The sequence below is a fragment of the Chrysochloris asiatica genome, unplaced genomic scaffold (genome assembly GCF_000296735.1).
Source record: "Chrysochloris asiatica unplaced genomic scaffold, ChrAsi1.0 scaffold00056, whole genome shotgun sequence".
NCBI classification, from domain to species: Eukaryota; Metazoa; Chordata; class Mammalia; order Afrosoricida; family Chrysochloridae; genus Chrysochloris; species Chrysochloris asiatica.
The window spans coordinates 8,024,690-8,040,323 of NW_006408574.1; the positions used below are offsets into that span (position 1 = coordinate 8,024,690).

The 15,634-nt window shown below is 48.5% G+C and overlaps 1 protein-coding gene across 2 annotated transcripts in view; it reads left to right on the top strand.

Moving 5' to 3' along the window:
- Positions 1-196: 196 nt before the first annotated feature.
- Positions 197-15,634, top strand: part of VLDLR (very low density lipoprotein receptor) — a 51,847-nt gene continuing 36,409 nt past the window's right edge. For both annotated transcript variants that reach the window (XM_006863742.1, XM_006863743.1), the window contains exon 1: positions 197-378. In XM_006863742.1, the coding sequence (XP_006863804.1) occupies positions 297-378 (82 nt within the window). In that variant the 5' untranslated portion in view covers positions 197-296. The remainder of the gene's footprint in view (positions 379-15,634) is intronic.

A 15,634-nucleotide genomic window follows, 5' to 3' on the forward strand; every position in this document is an offset into this window, starting at 1 on the left:
GCGCTGCTGGGCGCTCCTCCCGCCCCCCGTCCCGCCCCTGCTCGGCAGCGCCTGCCTTATTGCTGCCAGCAGGCCCGGCTCTCTCGGCGATTGCAGCCCGGAGGGTGGGCTGGTGGGGAGGAGATTGTGCAAGTTGGCGGGGAGGGGGTGCCCTCTCTTCCCCCCACCCCCTCCACCGCTCCCGGTCCCCTCGAAGTCCTTCCCCTCCTCCCCGCCCCGCCCCCCACCTCCTTCCTCCTAACCAAGGCTGCTAACTTGTTGTGCGGAGCGGCAGCGGCACCATCCTGGCGGGCACCATGGGCACGTCCGCGCGCTGGGCGCTCTGGCTACTGCTGGCGCTGAGCTGGGCACCCCAGGGAAGCGGCGCCACCGGAACAGGTGAGTGAGGACGCGCCCCCCCTTGGGCAGCCCTGGGGTGCTGGGGGCTCCCGCGTATCCCCCCTCCCCAGACATCTCTCTGCGCCCCCAGTGGCGCCCGGGAGCTGTCAGTGCCGTGGCTCTGGGGATTGAGAGACATGGGGTTCAGGGCGCCCTAAAGTCGCGTCTTAACTAGTCTCCATTCCACCCGCTCCCCAAAGCCGCGGCTCGGTCCTATTATTTCCCCGCCCGGCGGGCCCGGAGAACTGGGCTCCCGAGCCCTCGAAACAATGGTCCTGCCTCCTCCGCCGTGCGGCTTTGGAAGGAGGCAGAGGGCCGGGCCCAGGCGGTGACTGTACCCCAGGGCACGCTCCTCTGCCTCGGGGAAGGTGCCAGTGGGCAGTGGGCGAGGGGAGGAGACCCCAGGGACGCGGGGAGCTGGCTGGGACCACCACGGTCTCCCGCGGCCGTGGGCAGGCGCACGTTCCGGGGGCGGCAGCTGCTAGCATCTCGCAGCTTGCGCACCCACCCGGCCTGCGCTCCGCCGGCTACGGGCCTCTTCTGAGTGCTGGCTGGGGGGTTGGGGGGGATGAGTGAGACTTTAAATAGGGTCTCCCCCTGGAGGACAACTGTTCTCCCCTCCCACCCCGCAGGCGCGTATGGAAGCTCCTCTGGGGTCCCCGGTGTAGCTGAGCGGGGGAGGGGCATTGGGAATTAGGACTTAATCAGGTTAGTAGGCTGAGCCTCACTTGCTTGGAGGTTACCCCCAAAGGAATCTAGTCCAAGTCTAGTGCCGGTGGTTAGCCTTCCTTCTAAACAATAGATCCAACCGGGGAGCGCGGGCTGGGGGCGCTGAAGTGTGGCTATACCTTGTTGAGAGCCGCGGGTCACTGTCGGGTGTCGGGCCTGGGGACCGATCTTTACTCACTGGAAGACCACCTTGGGGCCGCAATAACTTTCAGGGCAGGGGACAGGAAGCTCGGTTCTAAGGGGTGCGGTCAAAATCCTGGCGGGTCCCTGAAGAGGTTGTGACACCATGAGCTGTCTTGGCAGGTCCAGAGAATTGGGGTCAAAAGCCTGCAGGGCCCTGAGAATTCATTCTCCTGTTCCTGGTGTATCAGCCCCACCCCCACCCCCGTCTGCCTGCAGTCACGTGCATCTCCCGAAAGGAGAGCAAACTTGAAAGTCTGCTCAAGCTGCTTGGCGATACTTGGGGTTCAGCCTCAGGCCTGCCGCCTGCCCGGGGTGTTCCCAGTGAAGCTGGAAGCTGGGCCTGGCTCTTCAGCCCCCTACAATCACGTTTGGATTGGTCATATGGCGCTGCGCTGACTCCTGACTTTGCAGTTTGAGCAGTGTTTAAGGGAAACGCGAAAGAACTGACTTCTCCAACCGTTCTTGCTAGGGAGAAAAAGCCAGGAATAACCGAAAGCAAGCCCCTCTTCCTATTTGTAGAGCCCACCATTAGTGGACAAACGAAACGAGCTTACTAAATAGCACCTTGGCATGGTGTTGTGTCTGGGCTGACATTTTTAGGTACTGTGCCTGAACTTATTTTTTCCTTGCATGTTGTTGGTTCATAGTCCTTGAATTTAATATACAGTGTCATTTTACCTTTCCTTGTAGGATGCTAAAAATCCAGTCAATTTTACTCATAGCAGCTGGTGGGTTTGAACCACTGACTTTGTGGTCAGCAGCCCAGTGCCTAACCCTTAGCATCACCAGGGCTCCTTTGTCGGTTTCTGGATTGTTGTTGTTGTTAGGTGCCATTGAGATTGTTGGGATTCATAGTGACCCCCATGCACAACAGAACAAAACACTGCCTCCTGGTTCTGCACCATCCTCTGTGTGAGCCCACTGTGCAGTCATTGGGGGCCTCCTTCTTTATGCTGACCCTCTCCTTTACCAAACATGATGTCCTCCTGCAGGGACTGGCCTTTCCTAATAATATGCCTCTTCTAAGAAGCATTCTAAGGAGCTCTGGTAGCGTAGTGGTTACAAATTGGGCTGCGAACCTTAAGGTCAGCGGTTCGAAACTACCAGCCGCTCCGTGGGAGAAAGATGAGGCTTTCTACTCCCGTAAAGATTTACACCCTCGGAAACCCTGTACAGGGTCGCTATGGGTCGGAACCGACTCGATGGCACTTAACAACAACAACACAAGAAGCATTCTGACTATATGAGTACTTTTTCCAAGACATGTTTGCTTGTTTTTCTGGTAGTCCATGATACGTTCCGTGTTTTTCACCAACAACATAATTCAATGTCATGGATTCTTCTCTGGTCTTCCTAATTCATGGTCCAGCTTTCACATGTATATGAAGCATTTGAGAGTCCATGATTTGGGTCAGGTACATCTTAATCCTCAAAGTGACATCTTTATTTATTTTTTAACCCTGTAAAGAGGTCTTTTGCCGCAGATTTACCCGACACAATACATTCTTTAATTTCTTGGCTTTTGTGGATCCAAATAAAATGAAATTCTTGGTAATTCCAACCTATCTCTGTTTATGCGGATGCTGTTAATTGGTCCAGTGGTGAGGATTTTCGTTTACTTTACATTGAGGTACCACCCATACTGAGGGCTCTGGTCTTTGATCTTCGTCACTGCTTCAAGTCTTCTGTTTCAGCAAACAAGGTTGTGTCAACTACATATTGAGGTTGTAATCCTGATGCCACATTCTTCTTCATATAATCCAGCTTCTCGGATTATTTGCTCAGCATACAGACTAAGTATGGTGGAAGGATGGAGCCCAAGCACACAACTTTCCTGATTTAAAACTATTCAGTATCTCCTTGAAGGAACTTTTGGTAGTGTAGTGGCTACGAGTCGAGCTGCTAATTTCTCGGTCAGCAGTTCAAAACTACCAGCGAGTCCATGGGAGAAAGATGAGGCTTTTTGCTCCCATAAAGATTTACTGCCTCGGAACCCTATACAGGATCGCTTATGAGTCGGAACCTACTCCATGGCACATAACCACCACCATCCCCTTGATGTCTCTTGGTCTAGGTGAGCATAATTAAATCTTCTGGAATACCCATGCCATGTAATGTCATCTATAATTTGCTAAAATCCTCACAGTCAAATGACTTTTCAAGGTCAATAAAGCACAAGTTAAACATCTTTCTGGTATTCTCTGCTTTCAGCCAAGATCCATTTGACGTCAGCAATGATATCCCTCATTTCACATCCTCTTCTGAACTCCACTTGAATGTCTAGCAGTTCTCTGTCAAATATTGCTGTGACCATTTTTTAATAATCTGCAGTAAAATTTCACTTGATTATGATATTAAGCATGTTGTCTGATTGCTGTTGCTCTTATTATGTGCCGTTGAGTCGGTTCGGACCCATAGCAACCCTGTATAGGGTTTCTGCGGAGTAGCTGGTGAGCTTGAACCACCAACCACATGGTCCAAACCGACTCTGTATTTCAGCGCATTAACCTATAGTGACTCACCAGGACTCCATTGTCTGATATTTTATGCATTAAAAAAAAATTAGTTTATTGAAGCTATTATTCACCTTGCATGTGATTACTAAGGGTCCCCTCCATTCATGTTTGTCATGTGGGAGATGCGTGGCATGCCATGAACAGTGGGAGAGAGAACCCACACAGACGCTGCAGGGTAAGCAAGGTCAGTTTGAACCGCAAGGGCGGCATAGAACCCCATACAGGGTTGCTGTGAATCAGAACTGACTTCACGGCACTTAACAACAACAAGGCAGACAAGCAGGTAGGCAGGCAGGCACATGCTTTCTGAATGGGAGGGACTTGGGAGTTGGGAACAAGTCAACCCAGCTTTGCCCTGCTTTAAGTTCATAGCCCCAAGGCATATGGGCCAGCTTCCTGGCCTTGGTTTTCTATATTTGCTACTGTTTTTCACCATGCCACCCTCAACACACACTCATAGAACTGGTTTAGAATATTCTAGGAAAAGAGCATGTATACCCTAAGATTCTGGCAAGGAACCTAAATTGCTATAGTCAGTTCAAGTCGTATCATGCCTGATAGGAAAAGATGGGGGTTCTAGTACATTTCCTCCAGCCAACGGGGTCAAAGTTAGGATACGTTCTTTAAGGCCAGAGTCTAGAAGAGGCACAGTTTTGTGGAAGAGTTTTCCATACATGACTGTTATTACTAGTTACTATTGGTACTGGAGATCCCTTGGCTGTTGGCCTTTCCTACGGGACGGGTCGGTGGAGACTGGCAGTGCTAAAAGCCCTGGAGAGGTAAGGAAGGGCAAAGAGACTTGTGTCCTCAGAGAATACCTAGGGCAGGCATCTCACTGATAGGAATCCTCATGTAGACTGAAGGGGGAGCCTGTGAGCAGACTTTACATGAAGGTCACTGACCAAGTCTTTAATGGCAGTGACAGGATCTTAAAGTCTTAAGCCGATTTGATTTCCACATTGCCCTCTTACCTGGTTGATGTGGCATTTAGCTAAAGTGTCCTGTGTCACTTTGACCTTGTTTTTATAGCTTGAGTCCCCTGACACCTAAGAAATGCTGAAAGGCCAACTTAAGTCAAATTGCCCAATGTGTGACTTAAGTACCACACACTGCAAGGCTAGCCAAGGTCATCTGGGCCATGGCCACTAGCAAAGGAGCCAAGTTCTGATCAAAGTAGTTCTGCCTGTGGGGACAAACGGAGTAACCATAATCTTGAATTCACTGGAGTAAATGGCACTAGAACATCTTCCTGATCGTTGGTCTATGTGAGTCCATAGGTGCGGCTGTCTGTCAGTCCATCTCATCAGTCCATCTTATGGGAGATCTCCTTGGTTTGGGCTGACCCTGTACTGGATCACATTCTTTTCTTGTGTTTGCTCTTTCCCAAAAAGCGAGCCCAAGTCTCTCCAACCTCGCTTCTAAGGAACATTCTGGTTACGTTTCTTCTAAGATGGATTTGTTTGTTTTTCGGTTCTAACTCAGAGTGATCCTGTATAGGGTTTCCAAGGTTATAAATGGTTATGAGAGTGTAGAAATCCATCTTTCTCCTGCAGAGTAACTGGAAGATTTGAACTGCTGACCTTGCAGTTAGCAACCCAGCTCGTAATCTACTACGCTCCCATGGCTCCTTGTCTTTCTGGTAGTCCATAGTATATTCATTGTTCTTTCTCAACACCACAATGCAAACTCATCCATTCTTCTTCTCTCTTCCTTTTTCATTGACCAGCTCTGTTGCTGTCAGTTGGCGTTTAAACCCATTCTAACTCATAGCGACCCTGTGTGTACAGAGTAGAATTGCTCCACAGGACTTTCAAGACTGACTGCCTTTTTGGAAACAAATCACAAGGCTTATCTTCTGAAGTGTCTTTGGGTGAGTTTGAACCACCAACCTTTCAGCTAGTAGTGGCACACTAAAGGAGATGAATAATAGTTGAATCCTTCTGCTCTGGAAGAGGGATCCAACTGACAAGACCTACAAGATGCCCTAGAGTAGAGCGTCACCATAAGATTGAGAAACCAAGTCAGAACCTGACCCTGTTCCCTTGGGTTTTGACCAGAGCACAGAATGGAAGTGTGGAGACTGTGTGTGGCATCTTTAGACCATTTGCTATGATCCACACAACTTGAGTCACGTCATTTTTTTCAATAGAGGAAATAGTGATCAAGATAATGGCTCCCAGTCATCACCACATTTCCTTGGAGACTGACCTTTTCTTAGGAAACCACCCTCACGTACTAGCCTGTAAGAAATCAAATGCTTGAAGATATGGTCCTCAGTGCGCCTGTCATGGGAGAGCTTCGCGTAGTAGACCAGTACCGATAGATGTCTTCCGGATAGATTGCTAATAGACTCCAAATTGCCTGGTTTGTTCTCTTCCAATTTAAATAAATCTCAAGAGAATACTTGGGTTCCACCGCATGAGAGTCCAAGATACCTTTTGTAGAGGTGACCAGTACATGTGATCCAGGGGTAATTTCCCCCACTGGCCAAAGAGGGTTTGTTGTTGTTGTTGTTGTTTTGTTATTTAAGAAGCCTTGGTGGCTCTGTAGGGTCTGCACTGGATGGTTAACTGCAGGGTCAGCAGTTCAAACCCATCAACTGCTCTGTGGGAGAAATATGAAATTCTCTGCCTTCTTAAAGATTTCCAGCCTCAGAAATCCTTTACAGGGTCACTATGAGTTGGTGGATTTTTAAAATTTTTTAAATTTAAAATTTTTTTGTCTTTTTTGAGAGGTTCTGGCCCGGAAATGTGTGGACTGAGTTTTTGTACTGCAGGTTAATGTGCTAGACTGCAAGGTCAACTTGAACTGCAAGGTCAGCAGTTCAAGCTCACCAGTCGCTCCTTGGAAACCCTGTACAGGGTCTCTTGACGGGATGGCACTTAACAACAACAGCAAAGACAAACTGTGACTTTGTAAAAAATCTCATCAATTTCATTCTGCATTTTTCAATCCTAGTTTGGTTCCCTTTGCAAACTCTGTTGGTTACCGCTAAACTCTGCTTTTGTTAAACGTCAAGTCGGCCCTCCACTAATGGCAACCCCACACACAGGATCAGACCGTGTGACCCTTACAATTTTCACGAGCTGGTTTTTGGAAGTAAAATACCAGGCCATTCTTCCTAGCCCCTCGTAGTCTGATGGGGAACTTAGACTCAACTCTAGAGGCAGTGGAAGCCAGAAAGAGATGCCTTGTCCTGCATTCCTGATCATTCTGTATTCCCTTGCTACCTGAGTTCTGCAGTTCTGCTACAATAGAAATACCACACGTGGATGGAGGCTTTAATGAAGTCTCTCACCACGTCGGAAGCGAGGAGTGTGAATTTAGAGCACCGCTCTAATTCAGAAAGCAGCAGGCTTTCTGTCTCTGTTGGCTCACAGTTTAGGAGGTAGTCTTTGTTGTTCTCCACATCTGTGACCTCAGTGTTCCTTAAGGATCAATATGTATCTTGGCATAAATCTTCCTCTGGTTCTAGAAGGTTCCCAGCACAGGGACCCTGGGCCAACAGCACAGGCTTCATTCCGGGCTCTTCTTTCTTGGTGGCGTTAGTCAGTCGTTCTCTCTGCTCATTTGTTGGATGTCAATTTCAAAAGAAGTTGTCACAACCTACAGCACAATCCTTTAGGGTACAGCCTGCCTCCTTAACATCCTTCCTGGAGTCTTACTTCGTTCAGAGGTGAACGATTTTCAGAGTAGAATAAATTTACACCAGATCACAAAATGGAGGGTAGTGACATAATACTAGCCAAGTTGACACATATTTTTGGAGGGGTACAATTCAATCCATGACTTTCCATCAGGTCAACCCCAATCCGTGGTGACCCCATTCACTGCCCAGTCCTGTGCCATCTGTATGATGGGTTACATACAGATCAGACCATGTTCCATATGGTTCACGGAGTGTTCACAGTCTGGCTTTCTAAAGTTGATTGCCAGACCTTTCTTCCTGCTCCGTTGTGGTCTGGAAACACCGCTGAAACCTCGTCAGCATCATAGCAACATGCAAGTCTCCACTGGCAGATGCGTGATAGCTGTGCTTGAAGAGAAATGGCCAGAAATCGAGCCGGGGTCTCCACATGGAAGATGAGACTTCTACCACTGGCCCCAACTAGACTCTAATACCATAGTATCACCTGGTTAGGTACATTAACCATGCCACGGTAAATAAATGAAGTGGCAGGCCACAGAGACAGACATCTTGTAGGAAAACATGGACCTGCTAGTGATAGTGAGTTGCTCCTGGTGTACCGCTGTAGGATTAGCACTGGACTGGGAACCACAAGGTTGGAAGTTCAAACCCACCAGCTGCTCCTCAGAAAGCCTATTCGGGGTCTCTGTGAGTTGGAACCGACTCGACAACACTTAACAACAACAACCAAGTGAAGCAAGAAAATGCCTGCTAAGTGCCGTGGGAGTTGTTAGTACAGAGATGCTACTTAAAAGGAGGTGATGTTTGCTTAACAGCAAGTCATTTATATCACCCAGGGACCTCATAATTTAATACTCCCCCAAATACTGTGAATCAGAGGGTTCTTATTTAGGAGACTGCTCTAATCTTGGATTTCCCTGAGAAGCCTTCCCATGAGCCAAGGTACTCACTGAACTGTAGGTTAGCTGATGAGGTCGTAGAGGGCTGGGAGGTCCTCTTCGTATCTCTGCTGGAAGCCACTCGGTGGCCCTAGGCAGCGGGGACATGCACCGGATAGCTGGTCTCTGCCTTTATGACATGCAGTCTGGTGGAGATGACAAATCAGAACCCCAATGATCCAGAAACAGCCTGCAACCACTTTGAAAAGAAGTGAGCAGACTCAGTGGGTCCGAGGTAATCACAGACGTGGCCAATAGCCATGGAAGACTGTCCGGTCCCCACATGGGACCTGGGTTCTGGCCTTATGAAAACCAAAACATCCAGCCAAACCCATTGCCGTGAAGTCAGTTCTAATTCATGGCAGCCCCATGCGTAACAGAGTACAGCTGTGCTCCAGCGGTTTGTCTTGGCGGCCATCTTTACATGACCAGATCGCCAGCCTTTTCTTCTGTGATGTTGCTGGTTGGGTCCTCACCACCAACTTTCATGTGAATAATGTGTGCCATCCAGAGAGGCCGCCCTGAAATCACCAAGAATTCAGACTTTCACTCGACAGAGCTCGGCTTTGTAAGGCAAATGACCTTACAAAAGTAACAAGATTCCAGCAAGAATGTATTGCTGCCAGTGTGACCCACAAGGGCGTTCCAGCGTGTCGGAAGGGAAGTCCAGGTCGGACCGATCCGATGTCTAGCTTCGCCCATGGTTGTTGCTGTCAGATGATTGTTGTTCTGCATTTGGACTCACAGCAACCCCAGGTGACAGAGTAGAACTGTCCCAGTAGGTTTCCTCCACTGTCATTTGTATGGGGGCACAATGGTAGGCTTTGCTTCCACAGAGAACCTTCTGGATTCGAACTGCCATCCTTTCCGTTAGCAGCTGACTGCTAAACTTCTGCGCCACCAGGGCTTCTACCTAACCTGTTATTAAGTGCTGTCCATTCAATTCCGACTCTTAGCAACCTGCATAGGGTTTCCGAGGAGCTGCTAGTGGGTTTGAACCGCTGACCTTGTAGTTCACAGGCCAGTGCTGATTGATCCTACAGTACACACCAGGTTAGCCTATGCTAACTTTCCCCATCTGTCAGAGGCCCCTCCTCACTGGAAAACGTGGTCTGCAAAGCCTCATCCTTCTGACAAACAAGTGCTTTTAAATGACAAAGTGCCCCAAAGATGAAGTGATAGGACCCTAAGGACCTGTCCTTTATAAATCTAGTTTCAAACTAGTCTAACTAGTAACCCAGCAGGTCAAGTTCGGAAAAGCTAGGGTAGAACCCTTGGAGGACAGTCTGTAGTTCAGACTGGCTTTGTTAGTGGACTCATAAATCAATGGCCACCTCCAGGAATACTAACTAACTCCAGGGAGTCTTTGCAGGCCAGGCGTTGGGGCCTGAATTTCAGAGATAAAGTCCAGCCCTGCCTTTGGAGAGGTAAGTAAGCACATTGCCGTATGCATGAGCGGTGGACTCAGCTAGACCACATCTAGTTCTGCCAAGCAAGGGAGGAATTGAAGGTGACATCTGAGCCCACTCCTGGTGAATAAATGAGCAGGGATAACGTTGCCAAACCAAACCTGGACAGGGCCACGGGGACATCGTGGGTCCTTGGGTCTCAGCAGGTGTAACCTGAGCTGATGGTCATTGGTGACTACCTGGGAGAAATCTGGAAAAATCGGTAAGGTCCTTGAATTCAATCCTAGGGACCGTGGGTTTGATGTCAGGAAGTGATGTCATCCTTGGTCCACAGAGTCAACGCTGACTCCTGGTGACCCTGTACACAATGGACAGCAATGCGCCCTGACCTTGTGCTGTTCTCATGATAGATTGCAGATCAGACAGTGGTCCATGGTAGTCGGTAGAGCTTTCATTGACTGATTTTCAAAAACTGCTTGTCAGGCCTTTCTTCCTCATCTGATTTGGAAGCTCTGTTGAAACCTGTTTACCATCTAGGTTTCACACAGCCCCCTACCCCCACCACAGATGGAAATGGAACCAGGGCCTCCTGAGTGGAAGGCAAGGGCTCTACCTGTCACCCACTAAGCGGCGCGTGTGGCCATTGTGGATGACTTGAGTCACTGTCTTGATTGGGATGGAGAAGCAGGAACCAGGAGACTAAAGTTGAGATCAAGTGAAAGATGAGGACGTGAACACTGGATCACCTCACCAGAGGTAACAGAGAGAACGTCTTTAATCAGTGTGCAACATTCACGTACTCCGGGGAATCAGGATTGACTGATCCACGCATTTGCCAGTCCCCACACTGTGTGCCTGCAATGCCTAAGGACTGACTTAGAAGCAGGAACACAGCCTTGGGTTTGACAGCTGGACCGTCTCCCTCATTACCTCCTCTCAGTGTGTTCCTCCCTCCCTACAGGAGAACTTCTATGCTGAAATCTGCTTGTCCTCAAATGAGTTCTAGCCTATGAATAGAAAGATTGGCATGAAAGTGGCAAGCAGTGGAGGGGATCTCACCTAAAAATAAATGCCCTTGGCACCCTAGAAATGCCAGAACAAATGGGCTGAAGAAATTCCAGTGGATAATGATACCTATGTACTCGAGATCTGGGGACAGAAGGGGGGAAGTGGGCTGGCTGAAGGATGCCTCTGAGCCGGATAGAAAGACCTCTGAAACCGGATGCTGTCCAGTCATGGTGACCCCGTGTGTGTCCAAGCAGACCTGGGCTCCAGAGGCTTGTCGGTGACCATGACCTTTTGGAAATAGATCACCAGGCCTTTCTTCTGAAGTGCCTCCAGCCTTTCTGTTAGTGGCCGAGCGTGTTCCTGTTTACGTCACCTCTGTATCATCTATATTGTGCTGGTGTGCATGTTGGAGAGGTTCTGAAAAGGTGCGGTAGGGTTCCAGAGGAATGTGTCGTCCAATCTGAAGGTGCAGTATTCACTGAAAAGTCTGTGCTGTGTTTGATGGAAACTTACAGACATATTGAGGTCCCTGAGTGGGGAAAAGATCAAGTGTCCAGCTGATAACCTATAGGTTGGTGATTCTAAACCTGTCAGTGCTGCAGAAGAAAGGTCTGGCAATCTGCTTTCATAGAGATTACAGCCAAAAAAAGCATATAGAGCTATGAGTCTGAGGCCAGAGAGGGTTGCTATTATGAGTCTGAGGCCAGCTGTCTGGCAACTGATTAAGTTTCTGCGAAGATGCTGTTCTTCCATCTTGAGCCATGTGGGGAATGTGAGACACCCACCAGCAGGCAATAAGTTAGCGTTGCATGAGTGGGTGAACTGCCAGTGTGTCTGGTGGCAGCGTTATCTGTGTAATCAAGGTTCCTGGGACATGTGGCCTCTAAGTAAGGTTGTTTGCATCATCTGGTGATATCTGTGTCACAGTGTCTGGAAGGAGTTGGGCCTTTGTTGCAAATTTAAATACGCAGACAAGTCACTTCGTACAAATGACTTACAACTTTTCACCAGAAAGGGTAGGGCCATTCTTTTGTTCTTGAAACTTTTATTGTTGATTGAATGAAGCTTTACACAGCAGATCATCAGTTTTGTGTTCAACAAATCCTTTCCTTTGTTTCATCTCAATGACTGCAATCCCCTCCCTGTAACTACAGTTCTCCCACCTCCTCCCTGTGGGTCCGAGTTCCAGTCCACGCTCCGTCCCAGCCCTTCTCCCCTGTGTCTGGAGGTAAATGTTGCTCTTTGGATCTTGAATTGTTGACCATTCCATGGTGAGCACACCTTACTAGTGTTGTTTTCCCCACATCTACAGCTTAGCTGAAAATGAGGTGAATTCATTCCAGACCTGAAAGGTGGCCAAGGGCCATAGACTCAGAGTCTTCCAGATTCTTTTTGACCGGCACGCCTGGTCTTTTTTTTTTAATAATAATTTTGAGTTTAGTTCTACATTTTCTCCCACTCTCTCTGGGACCCTCTAATGGGATCCCTTTCAGAGCAGTTGGTAATGGTGGCCGGGTACCATCTAGTTCTTCTGGTCTCAGGATCATGGAGACCGATGGTCACGTGGTCCATTAGTTCATTGGAGTAATTGATTCAAGCAGCTTCCATTCTTATCACTGTCCTTTCTTCTGGAGAGACTGATAGTTGTCCTTTAGATGACCACTCATGAGCTTTTAAGATCCCAGTCATGACTCAACAAAGTAGGGTGTAGAACGTTGTCTTTAGGGTCTGTGTTGTGCCAGCTGACCATGGTGTCTCTCAGCCCTCAGGCCCAGCAACACGTTTCCTCGAGGTGTTTGGTCTAAGAAGTTTTCATTTGCTGGTCGAGGCGTTCTCTCTGACCTCTCCTGCAGCTCAGTTCATTTCTTCCTTTATATAGATGTAATTTATTTTCTTTTTATCATTGTTCAGAATAGCCACAGAAAAACCTGCATCAACTCAGCAGTGTCTGCAGGTACAATTCAGTGACACGAGTGACGTGCTTAGAGTCCAACTGCTAAATGTTTTACAGCCAAAGGGCCTTTCTCAAACTCTTACGCAACAAGCCAATATTCCAAATAGAGCTTCTTGGTTGGAACAGGTGGAAGCTCAGGGCCTTTTTCCACACATCACCTGACACCCCATCCCCCACCCCCTTAGGTCCTCAGGCATTCCTGTCAGACACTGCGGCTTTGCAGAACCTTCTAGCAAACAAATTGACTCCAGCCTTCCTCCTTTCTGAACTGATAGAACCTAGGACATAGTGTGCCTAGCGCTTCTCCTTCCAGTGGTTTTTTGTGTTTGTTTTTCTTTGTTTTTTGAGGTGTCCTTGGCTTTAGCTAATCCCCGGGTGCTGCAATCAGTTAATAGGCGTGGCTGCTAACCGAGAAGTTGGATGGAAGGTCCCTGGAAGAAAGGCCTGCTGATCAGCTTCTGAAAAAAAAAATCAGGCACCGTCTTCGTTCTCTAGTGCTGTGATGACAGAAAGACCACAGTGGATGGCTTTGTAAATAGGAATTTATTCTCTTACAGTTTGGGATGCTGAAAGTGCAGATTCCGGGTCTGGGGGAAGGCTTCCTCTGTGTGGGCCCTGGGGAAAGGCCCTTGTCTCTGCTGAATTTCTGCTCCTGGGAGACCGTCGTGTGGCATCTGTCTTCCCCCACCTCAGCTGGCTTACTGTGCTCATTTCATATTTTGTAATAAATTCACTCCAGACCACCGTAACATAAAGAAGACAGCTTGTCTCCAAATGTCAGTTCCCTCTCACAGTTCCCCTGTGGGACAGAGTGGAACCCTTCCTGAGGGGTCCCATAGATGCAGCTCTTTACAGGAGGAGACTGGTCAGACATAACGGCCATCAGGTCGATTCCAGCTCATAGTGACCCTGCAGGAGAGTGGAACTGCTCCCCAGGGCTCCTTGCCACAGACAGCTGTGTTAAATTCTGTCTCTTAGTGACCCTGAGGAGCAGCTGGTGTACTCAAATCACCAACCTTGTGGTTCACAGTCCAGTGCTGGTCCTATAGCACCTCAGGAATTACAGTGTATATTAAGAAGGGTACACTTGAGTTTCTAACAGCCGTTGAAAACCCAGTGGAGCACAATCCTGCACACACGGGGGTGCCATGAGTAGGAATGGACTCTGGCAATCGGGTTTGCTTGAGTTCAACCTGAGAAGTAAAGCAGCTCAGGTGTCGGTGATGCTCAGGACACACACACACACACACACTCAGGACACACACACACACACACACACCCTACCTATCCACCCTATCCCCTTTTATGAAAACAGAAGAGTGAACGTGAGGCTTTGCTTTCATGGATAAAAACAGTCCATAGCCCAATGATGCTACAATCCCCAAAGCTTCTGAAGTCGGAGGCTGTGGGCTGTCTGCACAGGGGTGAAGGGAGAATCTGCAGGACAGGCAGCCTCGAGTGTCCAAAATCGCAGCATCGATCTTTTGTCCTAGCTCCCACTGTTCTCTCCTCGAGGGGTGCCAGCCATTAAGCAGGGTGAGGGGCACTTCCTGCCCGTAGCAGTCCCCCCAAACAAAGTGTCCAGGAAGCTAAGAAACTTGGAGGGTGCTCATAGAGCTGAAACCCAATACAGGCATGCTATTGTTAGGTTCAGACTCCTAGCGACCCCATGTACAATAAAGTGAAACACGCTTATGCTACACCACCCTCGGAGCTGGCGTGGTTGGTCCATGGTGGCAGTCACTGTACAAATACATTTTGTTGGGGGTGGGGGAGGGGGCGGCTTCCTCTTTTTCACTCATTCTCCGCTTTCCCAAGCATGATGTCCATCCCCAGGGACTGTCCCTCTTTATAACATGCCCAAAGAATGAGAGATGAAGTCCCACCATCCTTGCTTTGAAGTATTTTGTTTGTACTTCTTCCAAGACATATTTGTTGGTTCTTCTACCAATCCATGTTGTATTTAATACTATTCACCACAAACACCATAACTCAAAGACATCAAGTCTTCAGTCTTCCTTACTCACAGCCTTCCTTAAACACTGCCCAGTGTTTGCCTTTAGACCTCAGAGATACTGCAGGTTCGATTGTAGGCCACCCCAAGACAGTGAATCTTGCAATCAAATGAGCCACGCAAAGTTTGGGGTTGCCCAGTGCATGTGAAAGTTACGTTTATACCAAACTATAGTCTGTACTGTGTGCAATAGCATTGTCAAAAAGTTCATAAACTTTTGCAAGAATAACAAAACTCATGGAGTTAACTCTGAGTCACAATCAACTTAACAGCACGGGGTTCCAGGCACCCTACCCTGGACTTGAAATCATCATTTGACACCTACGTTTAAGTCTCTAACCTAACCAGAGCAAACAAATCTGTCTTGGAACAAGGATGGCTAGACTTTCGTCTCTCACACTTTGGACATCTTATCAGGAGGGACCAGTCCCGGAGAAGGACATTATGCTTTGTAAAGTAGAGGGTCAGCAGAATGAGGAAGACGCCCAATGTGATGGATTGACACAGTGGTGGCAACAATTGTGAGAACAGCATGGGACCAGGCAGTGTTTTGTTCTGTTGTGCATCTCGTCACCACGAGTCAGAGCTAACTCAGTGGTCCCTAACAACAACAATGAAGTGGGGCTGTCTGGTGGCCTTGTGGGCCATGTGGTACCCTCCATGTCAGTGTTCTTGTCTCATGTTGACTTCACCAACTTGAGATGCTAAAGCCTTTTAAGACTCCAGAGCCTTTCAGCCTGCACTGCTTCTTCTTGCAAAAGTATTGGTACCCAGGTTCCCAGCTCTCCAAGGATACTGGTACCCAGGTGTACAGCTCTTTGTAGGATATTGGTACCCAAGTTCCCAGTTCTTCCAA